At 47.1% G+C, this 20,584-nt stretch overlaps 1 protein-coding gene across 1 annotated transcript in view; it reads right to left on the minus strand.

Annotated features, from left to right (window-relative positions):
- CYYR1 (cysteine and tyrosine rich 1) overlaps positions 1 to 19,271 on the minus strand; it is a 45,993-nt gene extending 26,722 nt beyond the window's left edge. The window contains exons 1-2 of the mRNA XM_083170962.1: positions 18,867 to 19,271; positions 279 to 381 (exon numbers count right to left, since the gene is read on the minus strand). Of these exons, the coding sequence (XP_083027088.1) occupies positions 279 to 381; positions 18,867 to 19,020 (257 nt within the window). The 5' untranslated portion in view covers positions 19,021 to 19,271. The remainder of the gene's footprint in view (positions 1 to 278; positions 382 to 18,866) is intronic.
- Positions 19,272 to 20,584: the final 1,313 nt, after the last annotated feature.

Genomic DNA, 20,584 nt, shown 5'->3' on the forward strand with positions numbered 1-20,584 from the left:
GTAGAGGACAAACACTGTAGTTTAGTATCTTAAAAAAGCTGCAGTAATGCAACCTGAATATATTAATGATGAAGTTGCATAGTAAGATGCTTATGTGCCGAAGGCTTTAAAAAATGACCATTAATTCCTTAGCTTTTTATTCTCACTATTCATTGGGATATAAGGTCAACTGCAAATGAGCATTTCTGGTAATAAAACTGGGAACGGGGATGTTGCAGATGCTGAGCTATAAAATGCATTAAACGTAAACGCAAGGAAGAAATAAAATATAAACTTACGATAGGACATTTCCGATGTAGGCATAGTAGGAGCAACAGTAAGGCGAGGACCCATCACAGCAGTACGCCTTGCAGTCTATTCCACAGTGTGCGTAGCAGGTATCTGAATGAACAAACACACACACAGGGGAGTAAGGAAACCAGTACATTACACGTTTGCTGCATTATGCTTCTTTGTGTATTATAACAGCTGTATACACATACATTGAGCGTTTGCTAATGCCTGGAATCCCAAACAGTTAGAATGAATACACCAGTAAACCGCAGTTGCCTACTTTTGAAAACTTGTTTCATGGAGATTATGGACTGTAGTAGAATGCGTCCCACAAATCATTGTGTGCCATTGAGTGGGCATGTCCGGCTCCACCTAAAGGGCGTGTCTAGTTCCACATATGTCTATGCTTAACTGCTTTGTTGCAAAATATTTGGTACTTGTGTAATAACTGGGCGGCCGATTTTATGATCGGGTCAGAAAATCGCATCGCATCGCGACCAAATCAAGGTGATAAAGCTCATAGCGAAACGCGTTGGTGAAGGGGAGCAGGGAGACCCCCAATTTACAGACGCTTCATACACTTTCATCCTGAAACCGGACCAACCTCCAGAATCTTCTCCATCCTTGAACCAAGTGGCTATACCAACAGACCCACCAGGTAGAGCACCCCACACCATCAGGAGCTCCCTGGTCAGGAGATTAACATCACTCCTATCAAGGAAACCAAGTGGCAACAACATCAAGCCCACCGGGTAGAGCACCCCCCAACATCGGGAACTCCCTGGTTTGGAGACCATTAGCTCCTCAAATATCCACATTGCAATTGGCATTTCTTACAGGACAGTTACCTGGAGGTAATATAGGAACGGACACAGGATATTATTAGGACTGGACTGTGGGTGAATATCCCTGCTCTCTTTATTTTACTTGTGATACCCCCCAATCTTTTTATTGCATTTTATTTATATTATATGTACCTTTTTCTAAAATAAATGTTTTAAATACACCTGTTGCATGCCTTTTTAGCAAGCGCAGTCTCAAATCCCCTTTTCCTTCCTTAACCGGCAGTATGCTGACGTGACACTTTTACTCTTTGCTCCAAGAGCGCTTTATGCCAAACTGTTCTGCAGATGGATTTAACCGGAATGTTGACGTTTCTGATAATTAGAAGCATTTGCCCCAGATTAACAGTGCTACACGACCTCATATCTTCTGGTTCCTAAATGAGCAATGAGGAGAAGCAGTGCGTGGAGCTGGTACCCAGGTGTCTGCGGTCAGGGGCAGGCTACGTGGCTGCGGAAAGTTGGTCTGGTACGGGTTTTATTTTTGTAGAACAAGACTATAGGGAAAAGGCCGCCAGACGCTTTTTTTTATTTTTTAAATGGTCTGGTCCTAATAACAGATCAAAGTTTGTTTTTGCTTGTTTTTTTTTTTTCTATAAAGGATCAGTCAGTTCCCTGTTTCTATTTAAAATCTGTAACAGAAAGGATCCCGCAATATACTTCATGAATCACTCCGACCTGTAATTCCTGGAAGTGGAGTTACTTGGTAATGAGGTGCATATGAAGTGTTGCATGCTGTGTTCATAGAAATCCTGCTGCACTGGGAAAATTCACTATTGGCGTCTATGGGGGGGATATTCAATCTCCCACCGCCATTCCCGATGGGGGAAATGGCGGTGGGGCCCTATTCAATGCTGTCTTCCCCGACAGCATTGAACAGGGGATCTCAGCAGAAGGAGCCCGACTTCACAAGCATTCGGGCTCGTTCTGGAAATTGACGAGCTCCCAGCGCAGCTCACCGATTCCCAGCCGCTACTCGCAGCCACGCCCTCTTCTCGGCACTCGGCAGACGGGACATTGAATCCCACCTGCAAAATGAGCATCGAGTGGGCCGAGAACAGGACAGGGTCAAGGCTGTTGGGGCAGTCCGACAGTCGTGACCAGACATTTCTAGTCAATTTTGATCACTTCACAGCTTACAAAATTGTTTTCATTTACTGTAGTTGGGCCAAAAGGGTATACCGAGGTAGCTGGATGACTAAGCTAAGCGACAGCAGTGGGCATCACATACATGTGGACCTTACACTTCCAACTTGGCACATCTTGGAAACAGAGCGGCACTGCAGGGGCAGTTTAATAAACTATCCCAAAAAAAGAGAAATGCTCCAAAGAGCAAAAAATACAAAGAGGTATCGGCCTTGTCATGACTGGTGGTAGCAGCTTCAGCACTTCTATCAGGTTGCTGATCTCCCACCATTTCCTCCTCCATCATCCTCCAAAAATGTGTTTTTATTTTATTTATTACTTTTATTTATTTTTCTTACTTTACACTGGACACAGCCTGTCACACTGGACACAGCCCCTTGGACACTGGACACTGCCCCTGGACACAGCCCCTGGACACTTCCCCTGGACACTGGACACAGCCCGTCACCCTGGACACAGCCCCTGGACACAGCCTCTGGACAATGGACACAGCCTCTGGACACCCCCCCCTGGACACAGCTCCTGTACACTGGACACAGCCGTCATACTGGACACTGCCCCTGGACCTTGCCCCTGGACACAGCCCGTCACCCTGGACACAGACCCTGGACAATGGACACAGCTCCTGTACACTGGACACAGCCGTCACACTGGACACAGCCCCTGGACAATGGACACAGTCTCTGGACACAGCTCCTGTACACTGGACACAGCCGTCACACTGGACACAGCCTCTGGACACCACCCCTGGAGACTGGACACAGCCCGTCACCCTGGACACAGCCCCTGGACAATGGACACAGCCGTCACCCTGGACACAGCCCCTGGACAATGGACACAGCCCGTCACCCTGGACACAGCCCCTGGACACAGCCTCTGGACAATGGACACAGCCTCTGGACACTGGACACAGCCGTCATACTGGACACTGCCCCTGGACCTTGCCCCTGGACACTGGACACAGCCCGTCACCCTGGACACAGACCCTGGACAATGGACACAGCCCGTTACCCTGGACACAGCCCCTGTACACTGGACAGAGCCCCTGTCACACTGGACACAGGCCCTGTCACACTGGACACAACCCCTGTACACAGCCTCTGGACACTGGACACAGCCCGTCACCCTGGACACAGACCCTGGACAATGGACACAGCCCGTTACCCTGGACACAGCCCCTGTACACTGGACACAGACCCTGTCACACTGTACACAGGCCCTGTCACACTGGACACAAGCCCTGTCACACTGAACACAGCCCCTGTACAGCCCCTTGTACACTGGCCACTGCAGCCCCTGTACACTGGACTTGTGTACAGCAGCCCCTGCAGACCCTAATCGAGTGAGCAGCAGCAAAATAACATATTATTATTATAGCACAGCACACAGCACAGAGCACAACCACTCTCTTCCCTCTCCTATGCTGGAGTAAAGATGGCGGGGCGCGCGTGCGTCTTGTATAGAATCCAGATCCCGCAAGAATCCGACAGCGCGATTATGACGCTTTGCCTCGTTTTCGGTCCGGAATATAGGCGGGAACTCCCGAGCCGCCTCGGATCCAGACTCGGATCGCGATATTCGGATCTGTCGGATCCCGGAGATCCGGACCCGCTCATCTCTAATAAAAAACATTACACAAGCATCAGCGGCAGGGACTTTTGGCCAGCGGGCATTAGAGGAACTTCACAAACACATCACCCATATACACAGCCAGCATAGCGCTATATAGCGCTATGTATAGCATTCAGGTAATCATGCTATCATCATGCTAAATAGTGCTATGCTGGCTGTGTGTTTGGAAAGTTCCTCTAATGTCTGCTGCCCCTAGTCCAGTGCATAGAAAAAACAAATTTAATAGATCTGCGCATGAGAGGAAAAATACACTTCATTGCGCATGCACAAAAAAAAACCTGAACAGATTCCGACGGACCTAGGGAAAGGAGAAAAAATAATACATAACCCAGAAATCTCCGCAAAACGGCAGCGAAAGAGGCACGAGAAAAAGAACACTTCACTACAGAAATGCGAGTATTGAAACATCCCGCCCTAAATGACATCCCGCTTAAATCCCCTATCGATCGCTGTGGCAAGAGCGGTGACTTCCATACATATAAAGATAGATAACCACTCCCCAGCCAGACTACAGCTGCTGACGGACTATCGCTAATTATAATCATCATTAAATATCTTTGAAGCACGCAATGATAATATAAATTATCATTTATGATCTAATCTCCTCTACATGAATTAATTTGGTCATTTGTATAGATTTTCCCTCTTTCTTTAAAACATGTTAAATATTGACTCTTCGTCTCATCAGATATGTTAAATATCTCATTTATAGTGTATCCCCTTGCCCAATACCTTTCAAAGCTCCTTGTTGCAAAGCAACTGCAATTAATCTTACTTTTCAAACATTCCAAAAGAGCCAAATGTTTGCTTTCTAGAATAATTACATTTGTATAAACAGCTTTAGAACGACTTTTTTTTGTTATTATCAAATGGAGTGTGATTGCTTATTTAGGCAATTCCCTACAGACCACCTGATCATTTGCTACCGTGCAAACAGTATCAAAGACAAAATGAGATTATTTCATTCACAGTCCAGCACCTGCCTGAGAGACAAAAGATCAGCCCTCATTACTAGTTACTAAGTTCAATTAAAACATCTAATAATTAAGCCTAATTTTCTGTAGCTAATTGCGTTCGGTAGCGGATATGAAATAACGGCCATTGGTGGTGTTTTTTCATTGTGTAGAACACTAGACGCTAACCAATTACAAGGTAAAAGCAGATTCATTAAATCAGGTTGATAATCAAATTGTCCATAAACTGGGTTAATGTCGCAGAACTGCCAAGCAAAAGGCCCTATTCAAAGCTGCCCTTGAAACGCGTGATGAGAATGAGGAGCAGCTGCTTCCTCCGGTGGCCTGTGACACAACAGCGGCGAAACGCAGCTTGTTTCCCATTGTGTTGTAAAGAGGAAAGAATGTTAATTAATTCACAAATTAGTTACCTGAAACAAAAACAAAAAAAGGTTAATTGAAAATCTCTTTTAAAAGACGGGCTATAGTATTAATTTTTTATTTTACTTTTTAATTAATGTGATATTAATTAAACCTTCAGTTGTCCTCAGGCAAACTTATGAAATACCCAAGCCATCTTTATAGCATCTCTAGGCTACTTTATAATATTACCACCCATTATTCTTCTTTCTGCGCTCAAAACACACTCTGATACCCAAAAGAAGCAGCAGATGTTAATTGGCTGCAGCCAGATTCAAAAGGGTGCTGTTGGTTTTTTTTTTTTTTTATTCGCACATTTGCAAAGATTGGGCTGATTTTGGTCAGATACACTAGCCGATTTTGGTCAGATTTCAGCCAGATCAGTCGGATCTGGCCGAAATCGGACCAAAATCGGCTAGTTTTGATGTCCCCTCAGATCCGATGCGCGGTCCCGTGCGCATCGGATCTGCGTCGGGTGGTTGGACCTGCTGCACGTCCGACCACCCGACTTGGGACCTAGTGGGGCGGCGCGGCAGTAGAGGGAGCAGGGGGGGCTGGGGGGGCTGCGGGGGACACAGGCGGCATAGAGCCTGGCAGGGGGAGCCGGCGGGAGCTGTCAGTATGGAATAAAAAAAAAAAGCCCATACAATGAATGGGCGGCTTGTGATTGGCTGAGCGCTCTCTCAGCCAGTCAGCAATTGGCTGAGAGAGCGCTCAGCCAATCACAGGCTGCCCATTCATTGTATAGGCTTTTTTTTTCTAGCACTGACAGCTCCTGGCTCTATGCCGCCTGTGTCCCCCGCAGTGTCCCCAGCCCCCCCTGCTCCCACCAGCAGCCCTGCTCTGTAGGCCCCCCCCCCCCCGGGTTTTTTACATGTGATAAATCGAGACGATTTATCACATGTAAAAAATGACACATCAAGTGCCAATCTAATCAAGCTGCCGGGGAAGCTCAGGGGGAAGTCGGGGGGCGACTTGTCCTAAGGACAAGTCGCCCTAGTGTATGGGGGCCTTTAGAGGTGTTGAGAGAGGAGTGGCTACTTTGCACAGTTTTTCTGTTCTCTGGGGAGGATCCATGAAGTATCCCAAGATGGCACCCAAGACCTGAGCATATGCAGGGACCATTTTGTCATGTACTGTTTAGTGCAACTCAGAGGTAGACAGAAGTCTCCTGCTTAGCTCTGTCAGAGACCTGCTATAAAGCTGTTCCAGCATCAATGCACAACTCTACGGCAGTATAAACTCACAGCTGGTGAGCTCTATGACACCCTGCTCCGCTACAGCACCAGTGGACATGTAACAGTGAGTACAGCTGTACCTACACTCTTTCAGTAAACCAACACCTATAGTCAAGTAACTGGGCTCTTCATAGTTTTGAGTCATCTGCTGGTGCACCCCTATCCAATTTGCCAATATCAATAGCTGCGTACAAATCGTTTCTAACTAGAGGTATGCAGTGGTAGTTTTTACCTATGGGCTGCAGCCCCCCCAGGTAAAATCCGCCACTGTGCTCTGACAAGTGAAGCCAGATCTGTGAGACTGCACTGGCTTCACTCTGACTGGCAGGGGCTTCCTATTGGAAGCCCGACCTGCCAGTCACCAAAGGCAGTCCCATTGGGAGGTGTTCCCTCCCTATGGGATGCCTCTATGGGCTGCTTCGGCTGCAGCCCATAGAATCTAGGGTATGTGCATGTGACTGCGGATGGACTGATCCCACGGCCGTGGAGGGGTTGGCAGTTGTGGCAGCAGGGGCCAGCGACAGGGACCAGCAGTGGCAACAGCTGAAGGGGGGGGGGGGGGGCTGACATCATGGCCAGCGGCAGCCCCCCACTGACATGGAGGGTAGGAGCCGCCGCTGAAAGTATTTTCTCACTAATAAAGGGGGAGTAAAATACAAATGGGGTTTAACAGCAACTTCTCCACCCCCAGCAGAGCTTATTACATGTTGTGCGTCTCTACTTAATACACAAACGTGTAAAGTTACGAAAGTCACTAAAATCTAATGATAAAGAAAAGGCACAATCTGCACACAAACTTGCAGTAACCTATATCAACCAATCTGATTCCAGGTGCGATAATTCCAGCATGTTTTACAAAATGAAAACAGACGTCTCACTGGCTGCTATTGGTTATTGGTGCACCATAAATAGGCGCCAATCCGAAGAGGTTCTAGCCATGGCAGATTGGCTCATCTCTAGGAATCTAGAAGACGTTCCTTTGCTCCACAGTCACAGTGACCTTAATTTGCACTTGATTCAAACAGAAACAAAAGCGGCTTCTCATTTGCATTCCCATTATGCTTTGCATTAACATGTTAAGAAGGTCAATTAGTTTGCTAACTGTAATACAAAATGTTCTGTCATTTGCAAATGAATGTCCACCAAAATGAATTGCATTAGTGGGATACTGTATATCCGAGACAGCGTTTCCCCTCGGTGAAGGGATTTCCTCCTTGCACACTGTAAGTAGCTGCAAACGAGGAAACTGCACAGAATATAAATCACACAATTTGGGTCCGATTCAGAGCTGTTCGCAAAGGTCCAAATTCAGCCCTGTCCCCATCATTTTCAGTTCCCCTGCAGCGAACGCCTTTGTCAAAATTTTTATACGCCATGCTAGTCGCTGCCTAATTATCAGTTAGGGGGCGTTGCGGGGTGGACACCCAGCGCTTATTGGGCATTGCCCACAAAGGGGCTCCGTGCCCCAGCACCTTGGGAGAAATAAAATGTAAAAAATGTTTTTTAAAATTGTCCACAAACCAACAATGATTATGAATCATCGATGATTGATGGCCTCCCTAGGGGGCCGCAATGCATGCTGGGTCCCGTCTCGTGATTTAAAAAAAAATCTGGTACTTGTTTCCTAGCACGGAACCCAACGGGTCCCATCGCATACCTTAACTTAAGGTATGCGATGGGACCCGACCGACCCGATTTCGGGCTTTTTTTGAGGTTTCCCGACAAATGTAAAATCGGGTCCATCGCATGCCATTATAATGGCATGCGACGCGACCAACGCGACGGACCCGATTTTACATTGTAAGCATTGTATGTAATGTTAAATTCCTATGTAAAATCGGGTCCATAGCATGCCATTATAATGGCATACAATGCGACCAATGCGATGGACCCGATTTTAAATGGCCCCCCATACCCAATTTTTGATTGTATACCCACCCTGATGGGTAATTTGTATGTCAAATGCCCCCCCCCCCCCATTGTTAACGACACCCCACGATGAACGCCAACCCAAAGCGTGGCGAGCGCAGAGAGCCCGCGAGGGGCAGCGGTACGCGTCCTCTGACCTTTTCATATCCCCACTATCCACGTCGGCGTGGAGTTGATGTTATATAGTGTGGCGAGCGCAGCGAGCCACAGAGCCCGAAGCGTGGCGAGCGCAGCGAGCCCCACGAGGGGACACGTAATACCTGTGAAGTAATGCGCGTCCGCTCGCCACGCTTCGGGCTCAACTCCACGCCGACGTGCATAGTGGGGGTATGAAAAGGTCGGAGGACGCATACCGCCGCCCCTCGCGGGTTTGCTGTGCTCGCCACGCTTCGGGTTCACGTTGATCGTGGCGTGGCGTTAACTATGGGAGAGCATACAATGATAAATGGGGTTTGGGGGCATTTAACATTGGGGCCTATGTTAAATCAGGTCTCAGGGACCATTTAACATTGGTTCCAATCTAAAAAATCGCATGCATGCGATGCGATTGGCCCGATTTTTGCAACCCGATTGCATACAATTAAAATCGGTGGCGCCGTGCTAGGAAACAAGTACCAAAAATCTTTCAATGGCATCACTAATATGCCATTGAAATATTCCACAGCACTTTTGCAGATATTTGCCCATTCACATAATGTCTAATGGAGCTTACCATTTATATTCCATGCTACATGTACACACACACTTATAAACACTAGGGTAAAATTGGTTCATCACATTAATCTACACCAGTATATTTTTTGTCCCTTGAGAGGAAACCCAGGCTGGCACGGAGGGAATGTACAAACTCCACACAGTTAGGAACATTGTGGGAATCAGACCCATGACCTCAGTGCTTCACAGCAGACCACCAAAACAAGGTTGCCTACTTTTCTGGAATAGCCATGAGGCTTTTAAAAACCGGGTCTGCCTCCCAGCCCCTCGGAAAGCGGGGCAAGTCCTCTGCATTTCTGACCAGTCTCCTGCGCCCCTTGGTGGTGCGAATGATGTCATTGTATCCCCACCCACCACTGTGAAATGCCTGTATTATAGGTATTACAGGGCGGAGGAGTGTGTTACCCTCATAGCTCCACCGCTACCCAAAAAAAAAAAACCTGTATAAAATCAGCCCTGTACAGCCAGCCGTCACAGGGTGAGTCCAAGTGGGAAGAATTCCTGCATGGGGGGGATACCTGAGGAGAATGCATGGTACTTGTGTAGTATCACGGCTCCCACGATGGCCATCGTACAGGGAAAAATCGCGTGGCGAGCGCAGCGAGCCCGCGCGGGGTGGCGGTACGCGTCCTACGACCTTTTCATACCCCCACTATCCACGTCGGCGTGGAGTTGAGAATAGAAAGTGTGGCGAGCGCAGCGAGCCACCGAGCCCGAAGCGTGGCGAGCGCAGTGAGCCCCGCGAGGGGACACGGATAGCTGTGAAGCCGGCAAGGGGACACGGATACCTGTGAAGGTATCCGCGTCCGCATGCCACGCTTCGGGCTCGGTGGCTCGCTGCACTCGCCACACTTTCTATTCTCAACTCCACGCCGACGTGGATAGTGGGGGTATGAAAAGCTCGTAGGACGCGCACCGCCGTACCAACATTGGCGTTGATAGTGGGGGTTTCAACTCATGTCCATAATTTCTGTGAAAAATGACATCGCATCGCATCAGATCGCATGCGATTTTTATCAAAAATGCATAAAAACACTGTAAAATCACATCGCATCGCATGCCATCGCATGCCACTTCATATGGCATGCGATGGCATGCGATGGGAGCCGTGATACTACACAAGTACCGAATGCATGAGTGCAGTCACGACAACAAGAGACTGCTGTGAATTATGGGTAGCTGAGATCTCTGTGCAGTCCGACTGACAATGGCCGCGGCATAAAGCTGGCAATACTGCGTGCAGCTATATCACCACATGTTATCAGGAAGGGTTGGGATCGTTTGGTCGAATGCATTATGGTCGAATGTCATTACATCGAATCCATTAGGTCAAATTGCTAAAAGGTCGACATGACTCTAGGTCGACATGGGAAAAGGTCGAAATGATTCTAGGTCGAAAGGTCATTAGTTCGACAGGTCATTAGGTCGACAAGGTCATTAGTTCGACATTGTCTAGGTCGACATTCACAAAGTCGACATGGGGTTTTTCACTGTTTTTTTACCTGAATGTCAACACAGTCGACATGGACACAGTTTAAAGTGCACTGCATCCCCTCGCATCGCTCGCTGCGCTCGCGATGCGTCGGGCACGGTGCCTCGCTACGCTCGGCACACTATTTTATTCTCCCACCACGCCCTAGTGGATGGTAGGGCATGAAATACCGCCTGTCAGCACATGTCGGCTCAAAAAACAGTGAAAAACCCCATGTCGACTTTGTGAATGTCGACCTAGACAATGTCGAACTAATGACCTTGTCGACCTAATGACCTGTCGAACTAATGACCTTTCGACCTAGAATCATTTCGACCTTATCCCATGTCGACCTAGAGTCATGTCGACCTTTTAGCAATTCGACCTAATGGATTCGATGTAATGACATTCGACCATAATGCATTCGACCAAATGACCGCATCCCATCAGGAATAATTGGCGGGAACTGCAGGAAGCTCATCAGACTGCAGAACTGCTGAGAACGAATAACCATGACTCACCCTTGTCTTTATAACAAGAACATATATAATTCCAAACAAAATCTGTCAGGGGTTGTGAATGTGTCCACATACTGTGAATCTGTGAATGGTAAAACATATTATTTTACAGTTTGTGGCCATTTGAATGCAAACTGGAACATGTACCGTGGGGCGCTGGTGGGAGATAAAACGCGGGTTGTTTATTAAACCTGCACAGGATGCAGTTGTGTCTACACATCATATACCCACTGGCAATGGAATACAGAAAGGGATTTCTATAACTCATATATATAACAACAATCAATACACTACGGACTGAAGAATAGGCTTGCCTAGGGAAATTCTATAAAAAGGAGTTTCTTCCGCTGTAACTATATGTTTTTCCATTCCTTGTTATAAATGTGCTCCTGGAGAGATCAGCAAAGCTAATCAGAAACTTAAATAAAATAGAATTCTAAAGAAAAATGCCTTTCCTCATTGTTACATCTGGATTTCCCATTTTGCCCATTGAAATGCGATTTAACTAAAAAAGTCTAATTATAAAAATTGAATACACTTATGTGAGACTCAGCGGCCCTGCACATGTGCAAATACACGCAAGCGCAGAGCCGCACCAGTGGTCCCCGGCGCGACTATCCTGGGGCCCGATCACTAATAAATAAGGGCCAAAAGGTGACGTTGTCCATGGCAACCAATCAGATTATGCTTTTCATTTTCTAAGATACAATAGAGAAATGACAGGCAGCATCTAATTGGTTGTTATGGGCAACATCACCTCTTTTAATTTTGGGAAGCTTTAGTAAATTTACCTCATAACTTTCACCAACGGAACATTGATACAGGAGCTTTGTTTTAGCTGCATTCTGAGCTTGGACGTACATAGCCGCGTATATGTCTTACTTGCGCACACTTAGTTCCGCCACATGCACGACACATGCTCCTGAAACAGGCATCAGGCCCAATTTTCTATCTGTCCGGTCTGCAAGGAAGGTCGCTCAGGCGATTTCCAGACTATACCATAAACTTGGCCTATCAGAAGTGCACAGGGGCGGGATTAACTCTGTATGCGGTAATGAGGCTGCCCACAAAACATCTGGAGCGCAGATAAGTGCATTCCACTCTGTTAATGTATCAATTAGGGCAATCATAACACAGCCTTGCAAATATTACCAGTTATTTATATAGCGCACACATATTCCACAGCACTTTTGAAGAGAATATCTGCCCACATCAGTGGCGTAGCTACAGGGGTTGCAGCGGTCGCAACTGCGACCGGGCCCCTGAGCCAGGGGGGCCCAACCCCCGCCACTGTCATACCCTCAGATGCCCGCTCGGCTCAGCAGTATTAGCTTCCTTGGCCCCGGCGGCGCGCTGCAGTGATTGATGCCCTGTGCGGTGCGCTGGCTCTCCCCTCCCCGGCTCCGTTCCCATGAGTGCATTGCGGCGGGCATTGTGTGACGTCATGACGTCACGTGCCGCCATCCCCGCACCCTGCGCACTCAGGGGACGGATGAGACTCTGCCGTCAATGGCGCAAATCATGTGAGGCAGAGATGGTGCAGTGGCCAGTCGGGGCGCGCATTGAGGGGGGATCTCTGAGTCCAGGAGGACGCAGGTCACGGGTCCCGGTCCGGAGCCGCTGCCTGCCACACAGATCAATCTCCTCCAGAGAGTCTGCAGCATGAGCAAGGTGATGTGTAAATAATTATCACTCAAGCTGAGCTGAGACTATTCAGCATTGTTTCACCTGTCTGTCTGCAGTGCTCATGTCACATGGATTCTTAGTAGTGGGCTGCTGGCATATTAAATAAGTATATTAAATATATTGATTTAATATGCCAGCAGCCCACCATGTGGCATGAGCTTCATCAGGTGCTCGGCCGGGGGCCGTTGTTGTATGTAGGGGGGCCCCAAGCTGACCTTTCGCACCAGGGCCCATGAACCCTTAGCTACGCCCCTGGCCCGAATCATCATGTCTAATGGATCTTACCATTTATATTACATGCCACATGTACACATGCGTACCGTAAATGGGGCGGGGCCATGGGCGGAGCTATCCAAATTAAATTTGAGAGCTCCCCCTACTTCCTGTAACTAGCTGCCCTCCCCCGCAAAGGGGAGCTGAGAAGTCGACAACTATGGGCGGTATTCAATGAGCCTGATTCGCCAGGTTTTTATGGCGAATTTGTGCTGTTTGGCGAATTTCTGTCAAAAACGGTGAATCACCCTATTCAATGACCACATGGCGAATACATTTGAAGGTTTTTTTCGCCATGATTCACCGAGTAGCAATCGCTATCTTTTTATGGTGAAGTGGAATGTAAACTTTTAAAATAAAGTGTTTTGTTTTTTACATTTGGTGTCAAAAAATCAGGAATTTTATTCTGAGGAGGGGCATGCTATCTTTATTCATGTGCTGTAAGCACATGAATATATATTTAATTTTAAAAATATTTTTTTATTTTTTTTATTTTTACACAGCATCCAGCAGGTGGCGCCAGAGCAGAGCCGCTCATTACATATTCATATATTCACTGCACGATCATTACGATCCTGTGTAGTGAATATACGCTCGCCTGCTGGCACCCCCGGGGGGGCAGCCTGTGCTGCCTGGCACCCGGGGAGCACACCTAACCCCCCACAAAGGTCTGGGCTAGGCAGAGAGACTACCATCTCTCTGCCTGGCACCGTCCTGAGGCTCCCTGCGGCAATCGCCGCAGGAGCTCATATTCGCCAGTCAGGGGCTTGCTGCCCCTGACTCGTTGAATACCGGAGCCCGCCGGCTCCGGAACGTGGCGAATGTGCAGCGAATCCAAAAAAGGATTCGCTGCACCTCGCAGGTATTCACATTGAATACCGCCCTATGTGTCCTACCTGTCATGTCACATACTGTGTTTGAAAAATATCAGGCAGGAGCTGATTGGCTGGCTGTTTATCACTCTCCATTTTATCACTTTTGAAGCTTAGTTGCGTCTGGCCCTTAGTACTGTACATTCCATCGTATCGTTTCAGTGAACTGAAAAACTATAACAACATGTCACTTAATTTGTCAGTAAGTGGAAGAATTAAGGACGCACATGCAGATCACAATAGAGGAACTCCCAGTACGTTTACACAGGACGTGACTCTTGAACTTCCCCAAGGGCTGCGACCTCCCAGTCCACTTCCTGCCCGCAAGCTGCTAATAGTTAAAGACCCAGATTTAACAGACTCCTCATCTCACTCTGAGTAGTCGGCTTCATTTATTTATTTATTAGCAGTTTCTTATGTAGCGCAGCATATTAGCGCTTTACAATAGGAGACAATGATAAAACAAACTGGGTATTTAGAGACAGTCAAAGGTATGAGGGCCCTGCTGCAAGCTTATAAGAGTTTTAAGTTAATAATAATAACATCAGAAACTTCTATTTCCATAACTACAGCCTGGTTTTCCCAGAGGAAGAGGAGTATGGCTCTAGGAATGATAGATGGAAGTTTATGGATCCCATAGAATATGGTGTGTTCTGCTTTTCCAGATGCCTAATACCCCTTTCACACAGAAAATTAAATTCCCGGGTGAAGCAGTTCCACCCGGGAATCTCATGAAATATACGGGTCATTTTTCTGTGTCAAAGGGTGAATCCGGATCTTTAACTCCGGCTCTCCATCCCTGCAAATGACCAGGGTCGGAGACCCGGAGTTTAAGATCCGGCTTGACCCTTTCACACAGACGAAAAACCTGTGTAATAGAGCAAATTACCGGTTCTAAATATTAGACCTCTCCTGTGTGAAGGGGGGGGGGGGGGGGGGGGTCTGAAAGCAAGCAGCCAAATAACCTGGTGCTTCAAAATCCTGGTAATTTGGCCACCGCTGTGTGAAAGCGGCATTACATTGCTTATTACAGGCAGCAGAGAGAACCTGGAACAGCTGGACCCCAAACATCAGGTTCTGTAACTAATAAGTGGGAACATGAAATGATGAAATGTTGTGAAGAAATAAATGAAAGAACACAAAGGAAAAATTATTTTCTAGACGGCAGGTCATCTAAGTTCACAGGTAAATGTGGCACTGTGCGGAACACACTGTAGATACTGTAGTTCTGTGTCAGCAATAAAATAAATCCAGGTTTTTCCCATTATAGAATAGAGTGCCGAGCGTAGGGAGTCACCATGCCCAACACATTGCGAACGCGAGTGATGCGAGGGGATGCCGTGCACTTTAAGCTGTGTCCATGTTGACTGTGTTGACATTCAGGTAAAAAAACAGTGAAAAACCCCATGCCGATCTTTTGACTGTCGACATTGTCGAACTAACGACCTGTCGAACTAACAACCTTTCGACCTAGAACCATGTCAACCTTTTCCCATGTCGACCTAATGGTGTCGACCTAATGACTTTCGACCATCATGCTGTAGACCAAATGATCCCAACCCATAAAAACTGCTTCAAAAGCCATTTAATGCATTAGGTCACGCATGTCCAAACCATTTTAGTAAAAATAATTTTGGTAAATAGGACTCTTATGCTGGCCACACATCAGACCAACTTTCCTCCAACCATCCAACTACAGTAGTTGCTTGGATGGAATAAAAAACGGTACTGGATGGGAGGACAATCAGGAATGTGCTCACAAACCCAGGAAAATGGACAAAAACATTCAGTCAAATTGTTTAAATTAAACAGATTCAACCACAGTACCGGGTCTGAGTGACGGTTTTTGTCCTTTTCCAGATTTTGGGAGCAAATTTCTGAAGTAAATATTACATTTGCTCCAGTACCATATTTTTATTCCATCTAAGCAGTTGGTTGGATGGTTAGAGGAAAGTTGGTCTGATGTATGGCCAGCATTAAGCTTTATAGAATTTGCTGATCAAAACCCATGTAAGTTAACGTATGGTCTAGAGCAGGGGCAGCCAACTCCAGTCCTCGAGAGCTACCAACAGTTAAAATTTCCCATGTCTGCTCACAGAGGGGGAGATTCTCTAAGGTAAAAATGCGTTATCGGGGTTTCTCTAGGCATCCCCCGCCGGGTTACCGCGGCGGGGGGCATCGCCAGAAAAATCTGGTGATGCCCCATAGAAGCCAATGGGCTTCTAACGCGAACCCACTGCCGCCCCGCACGACCCCCCGCCGCCCCGCACGGACCCCCGCATCGCCCCCTCACCTGTGTCCGGGCAGCACAGAGCTGTGCTGCCCGGACCTGTGACCTCCTCCCTGCACTGATCCTCTTCCGGGTGCAGGGAGGAGGAGAGCCCGGCGCAGCAGCAGCGCCGGGTGTGGGAGGGAGGGGGGAGCCACCGGGACCCGGCGACTCTCACCGCAAAGGACAGCTCTTAACGCAAGAGCTGTCCTTTGCTATAATTATCGCATATGTTAGATATGTTAGATGTTAGAAGGGGGGCGGAGAGTTTTAGAGAATCTCCCCCAGAATCAGAAGTGAAGCATTTAGCTCCACCTGTGGATCTATTAAAATGTGTCCGTGACTAATGAGTGCACCTGTGTACCTCCGAGGTGAGCTGGAAAACGTGAACTGTTGGTAGCTCTCGAGGACTGGAGTTGGCTACCCCTGTTCTAGTACTATGGTGAACAAAAATTCAAAACAAGTCAAAATTCACAGTGATTATATAATTGAAATAAATAATTAACAAAAAACTTTTTAGAATTAGTTCTAAATTTTCTTAACCCTTTGAGTGTCAACATCTCTGTGAGTTGCAAAATATCCGCTAAAAATGCCGGCGTCGCTCACATTTGTTATATAAACTCAAATAAAAATTGTTGTGTAAAAAAAGTTTATATTTCCTATATAAGGTAAATGTTACAGGTCATAATGATGAATAAAAATATTTACTTGGCAATTTTCACACTTATTTTGACAAATTCACTTGGCACTCAAATGGGTGTATTCAATGCTTTTTGCGAACTCTGACAGGAAGCAGTGCTGCCTGCTCTCTGTCACAGCTCGCAGGGTCAGTATTCAACTGATCCTGTGCACACGCCGTTTCCCCCTCGCTAGGTTTTTGGAGTGAGGGGGAAACGGCATATGTGGCAGCTAAAACAGCGAGACTTTCTGCTACATGCAGCGGGCTCCCTGCATTAGCCGCGAGCCTCGCTGTTTGGGGGAATCCTCTCCATCCTCTGACAGCTAGGATTTCCCTGGCGCTTTGAATAGGGTGAGTGGCCGGCGCGGAGGTTAAACGGCGAGGATCACTTGTTTTCGGCGATCTCTGCCGTTTAACCCCCTCGCTGGTCGCATTGAATACAGCTCAAAGGATTCATTTGATTTTCAACTGATACCAAGGGCAAAATGTACTAAGCCTTGAAAAATGATAAAATGGAGAGTGATAAACCAACAGCCAATCAGCTCCTACCTGACATCTTGCAAACACAGCCTGTGACATGGCAGGTAGGAGCTGATTGGCTGGTGGTTTATCACTCTCCATTTTATCACTTTTCAAGCTTAGTACATCTGGGCCTAAATCCCCAGGGGTACAGCACCAGAAAAAAATACAATATCTAAAAAGATAATACAATAAAGTTTTGTTTGTCAGTGGCACCTGATTGGTGGCAGTTTTAAAATAGCAAGTGGCAAGTATCCCGTGAAACGGGCGGACCAGGTGTCTGATGATGTGATTTGTGTTGTGCCACCACCCAAGCATTATCCAGCTTGCAGCGTGCATGGAGGAGGGTCATGTCACTGTACACCCAGAACTGCCCACTATGCCACCATGCCCCCCCCCTTGCACCGAATCAGCCACAAGGTATCTGTGTAATGTATCACTGTACTGCATGGCAGATATTTGGCATGTGTTGATTGTTCCCGTTACTTACATGTTTGTTGACACAGGAGCATCCCAAAACCCTAAACCAGCTGCTGCCACTACACACACCAGTTTGTGTTCCCAGCTGCCTGCCAACACTTCTACTTCTACTTGCTGCCAACAGGCTTTAAAACTACCAGCTGGTATAACCATTAGCCTAGTCTTATAGGTAGCTGCCATTGTAACTAGGTGGTCAGTACTACTTTCTCGTCAATAGCCAGCAGCAAGACCGTGCTATGCCAATATCGGAACCAGCTTACATACACAACTGTCTTACAACTGTATACCAGTCTGCGTCAGTCTCCCAATACATGCTGTATACTGATGCTGCCTGTTACACAGATAATAGGGTATACATACAGCTGTGTGCCCAAACAGTACAGATACCATGCCTTCCCCTATAGATGCCAACCAGTATATTATTATTATTATTGTTTATTTATATGGCGCCACAAGGGTTCCGCAGCGCCTGACAATACATAGTATACATAACAGCCTACTATTAAAGCATCCCTAAACCCCATTACAGTACACACTGCTGTATCTTTAGCTGTACCTAGAAGTTTCCAGTAGATTGTCTCCAAAGTATATACAGTACACAGTGCATGAATGCAACAGCCTGTCATAAGTGCATGGTCCAATCACAGCCAACTACAATTCACAATGAGTCCGTACTGTCCCAACGCTATCTCCTCCTGCTATCAATTCAATGCGTCCTGATGGTGCCAGGTGTATACCTGTGTGCATATATTAAAGCAGAATATGTTGGCGCTATATAAGTAAACGATAATAAATAAATGTATATAGATGCATACATGCATATACCTAGGTTTGCCTGTGTAGATAGATAGATAGATAGATAGATAGATAGATAGATAGATAGATAGATAGATAGATAGATAGATAGATAGATGTACAGTATGTGTGATCTTCAGGCTGAAGCTAGACTGACCTGTACTGAAAGCAGAGAGCAGGAGCCCTATCCGGATCCTCGTGTGGCAGTGGCTGGAGAACCCCGTTATGTCCATCCAAACTTTGCAGAACGTCCGATCCGCGACTCCCGGAGACAGTAGCAGAGCCCACGTCCTGCAGGGAGTTGATGTCATGTAGTTCAGGATAACATGTATCTATCTGGGTGTGATTTGGGTCCCGTCCTCTTGTCGCCGGCAGCCCCTCACACAATGCTGCAAAGCTGGTATCCTCTCCACAGATTCTCTTTGTGTGAGAGTTCCCTTCTCCTTCCTCTTGTTGTGTAATAGCTTTCCCTGATGCCTTCATTCTCAGATTTCACATTGCAGCCTGGTGGGTGGCAGGGTTCTGTGTGTGTGATATCCCCCCAGGCACTTTTATCTCTTGTGGGAAGTTTAGCAGCATTTTCTTATCTCCTAAATGATAGAAATAAAACCTTGAACAACACATTTGAAATAACGGATTTTCTTGATCACGTTGTTTTTTCCTGCTGGGAAACACACTGATCATTCATTGTTGGAATTTCAAATGAAAAAAAAAATGATGTTGCTTGTTAAAATGATAATTGTTGCGGGGAGTAGTAGACATGGGGGGTGACAATTAATAGGAGTCGATTTGTGATATTTTCGCATAAAAACGTTGATTTCGCATTTTTTCGCATTTTTTGGCCAAATCGCACATTTAATAGGGTGCGCAAAAGCCTGTTTTTCGCATTTTTTTGGCGATAAATCGCACTTTCTAAAAGTGCGTAAAAAAATCGCACTTAATTCGTATCCAGGTGTTTTCCCACAGAAAAGTATACAAACGGAAATCGCACTTTTTTGGTCGATATAAATCGCACCAAAATCAGGAGCCGAGAAAGTCGGCTCCTGATTGGCTGCTAGGCGGCCAATAGAATCATTTGGATGAGAGGCGCGGAAGATGAAACATCTCTGCGCCTCTCAAAGTCCAATGGGTACCGGCTGCTGACTACAGCAGAGACGGAGAAGATGAGGGGATCTTCGCCAGAGGACCTGGGTGAGTAGGATTTCCTTTCACAGGTCCCCCATGGATTTCTTCAGATCTAGGACCCCGGACTCTTCAGCCCTGGAGCCCCGGACCAGCCCCGGAACCAAGGCACCGGAACCGGACCCTGGGACCGACCGACGGGCTCAAGATAAGTATCAGTATGTATGGGCTTTGGATGTATTAAAGTTTTATTTTTAATGGGTGTCAGTGTGTGTTTATTTAACTATTTATTTTACTGTGGAACTACAAGTGCCAGTGGGCCCTTTAATGCCCCACATGCTGGGACTTGTGGTTCTCCAAGTCCCAGCATGCGGAGGAGGCTTGCTGGGACTCATAGTTCCACGGTATAAGACAATAGTTTATCATCTATTTTTTACACAAAATATCAGCTCGATGCCCACCGCCCAGGTGCAACGAGGACAGCCCCAGGCTTCAGCATGGGCAGGTAAGTTCTGGAGGGGGGACCCCTTCTTTGGGGGGTCCCCACTCCCCCAGGACCCCTGCCCATGCTGCCCGGTCAGGGGGATGAATGCTTTGACCGGGGGGACTTGTATAAACAGTCTCCCCGGCTGTGGCATTACCCTGCTGGCTGGTTGGGTCTGGTGCTGGTTCTTGAAATACGGGGGACCCCTACTCATTTTGTCCCCCCGTATTTTGGGAACCAGGACCGGCCCTTGAGCCTGGTGCTGGTTT

This window comes from Crinia signifera, chromosome 2, assembly GCF_055691185.1.
Source record: "Crinia signifera chromosome 2, ASM5569118v1, whole genome shotgun sequence".
NCBI classification, from domain to species: Eukaryota; Metazoa; Chordata; class Amphibia; order Anura; family Myobatrachidae; genus Crinia; species Crinia signifera.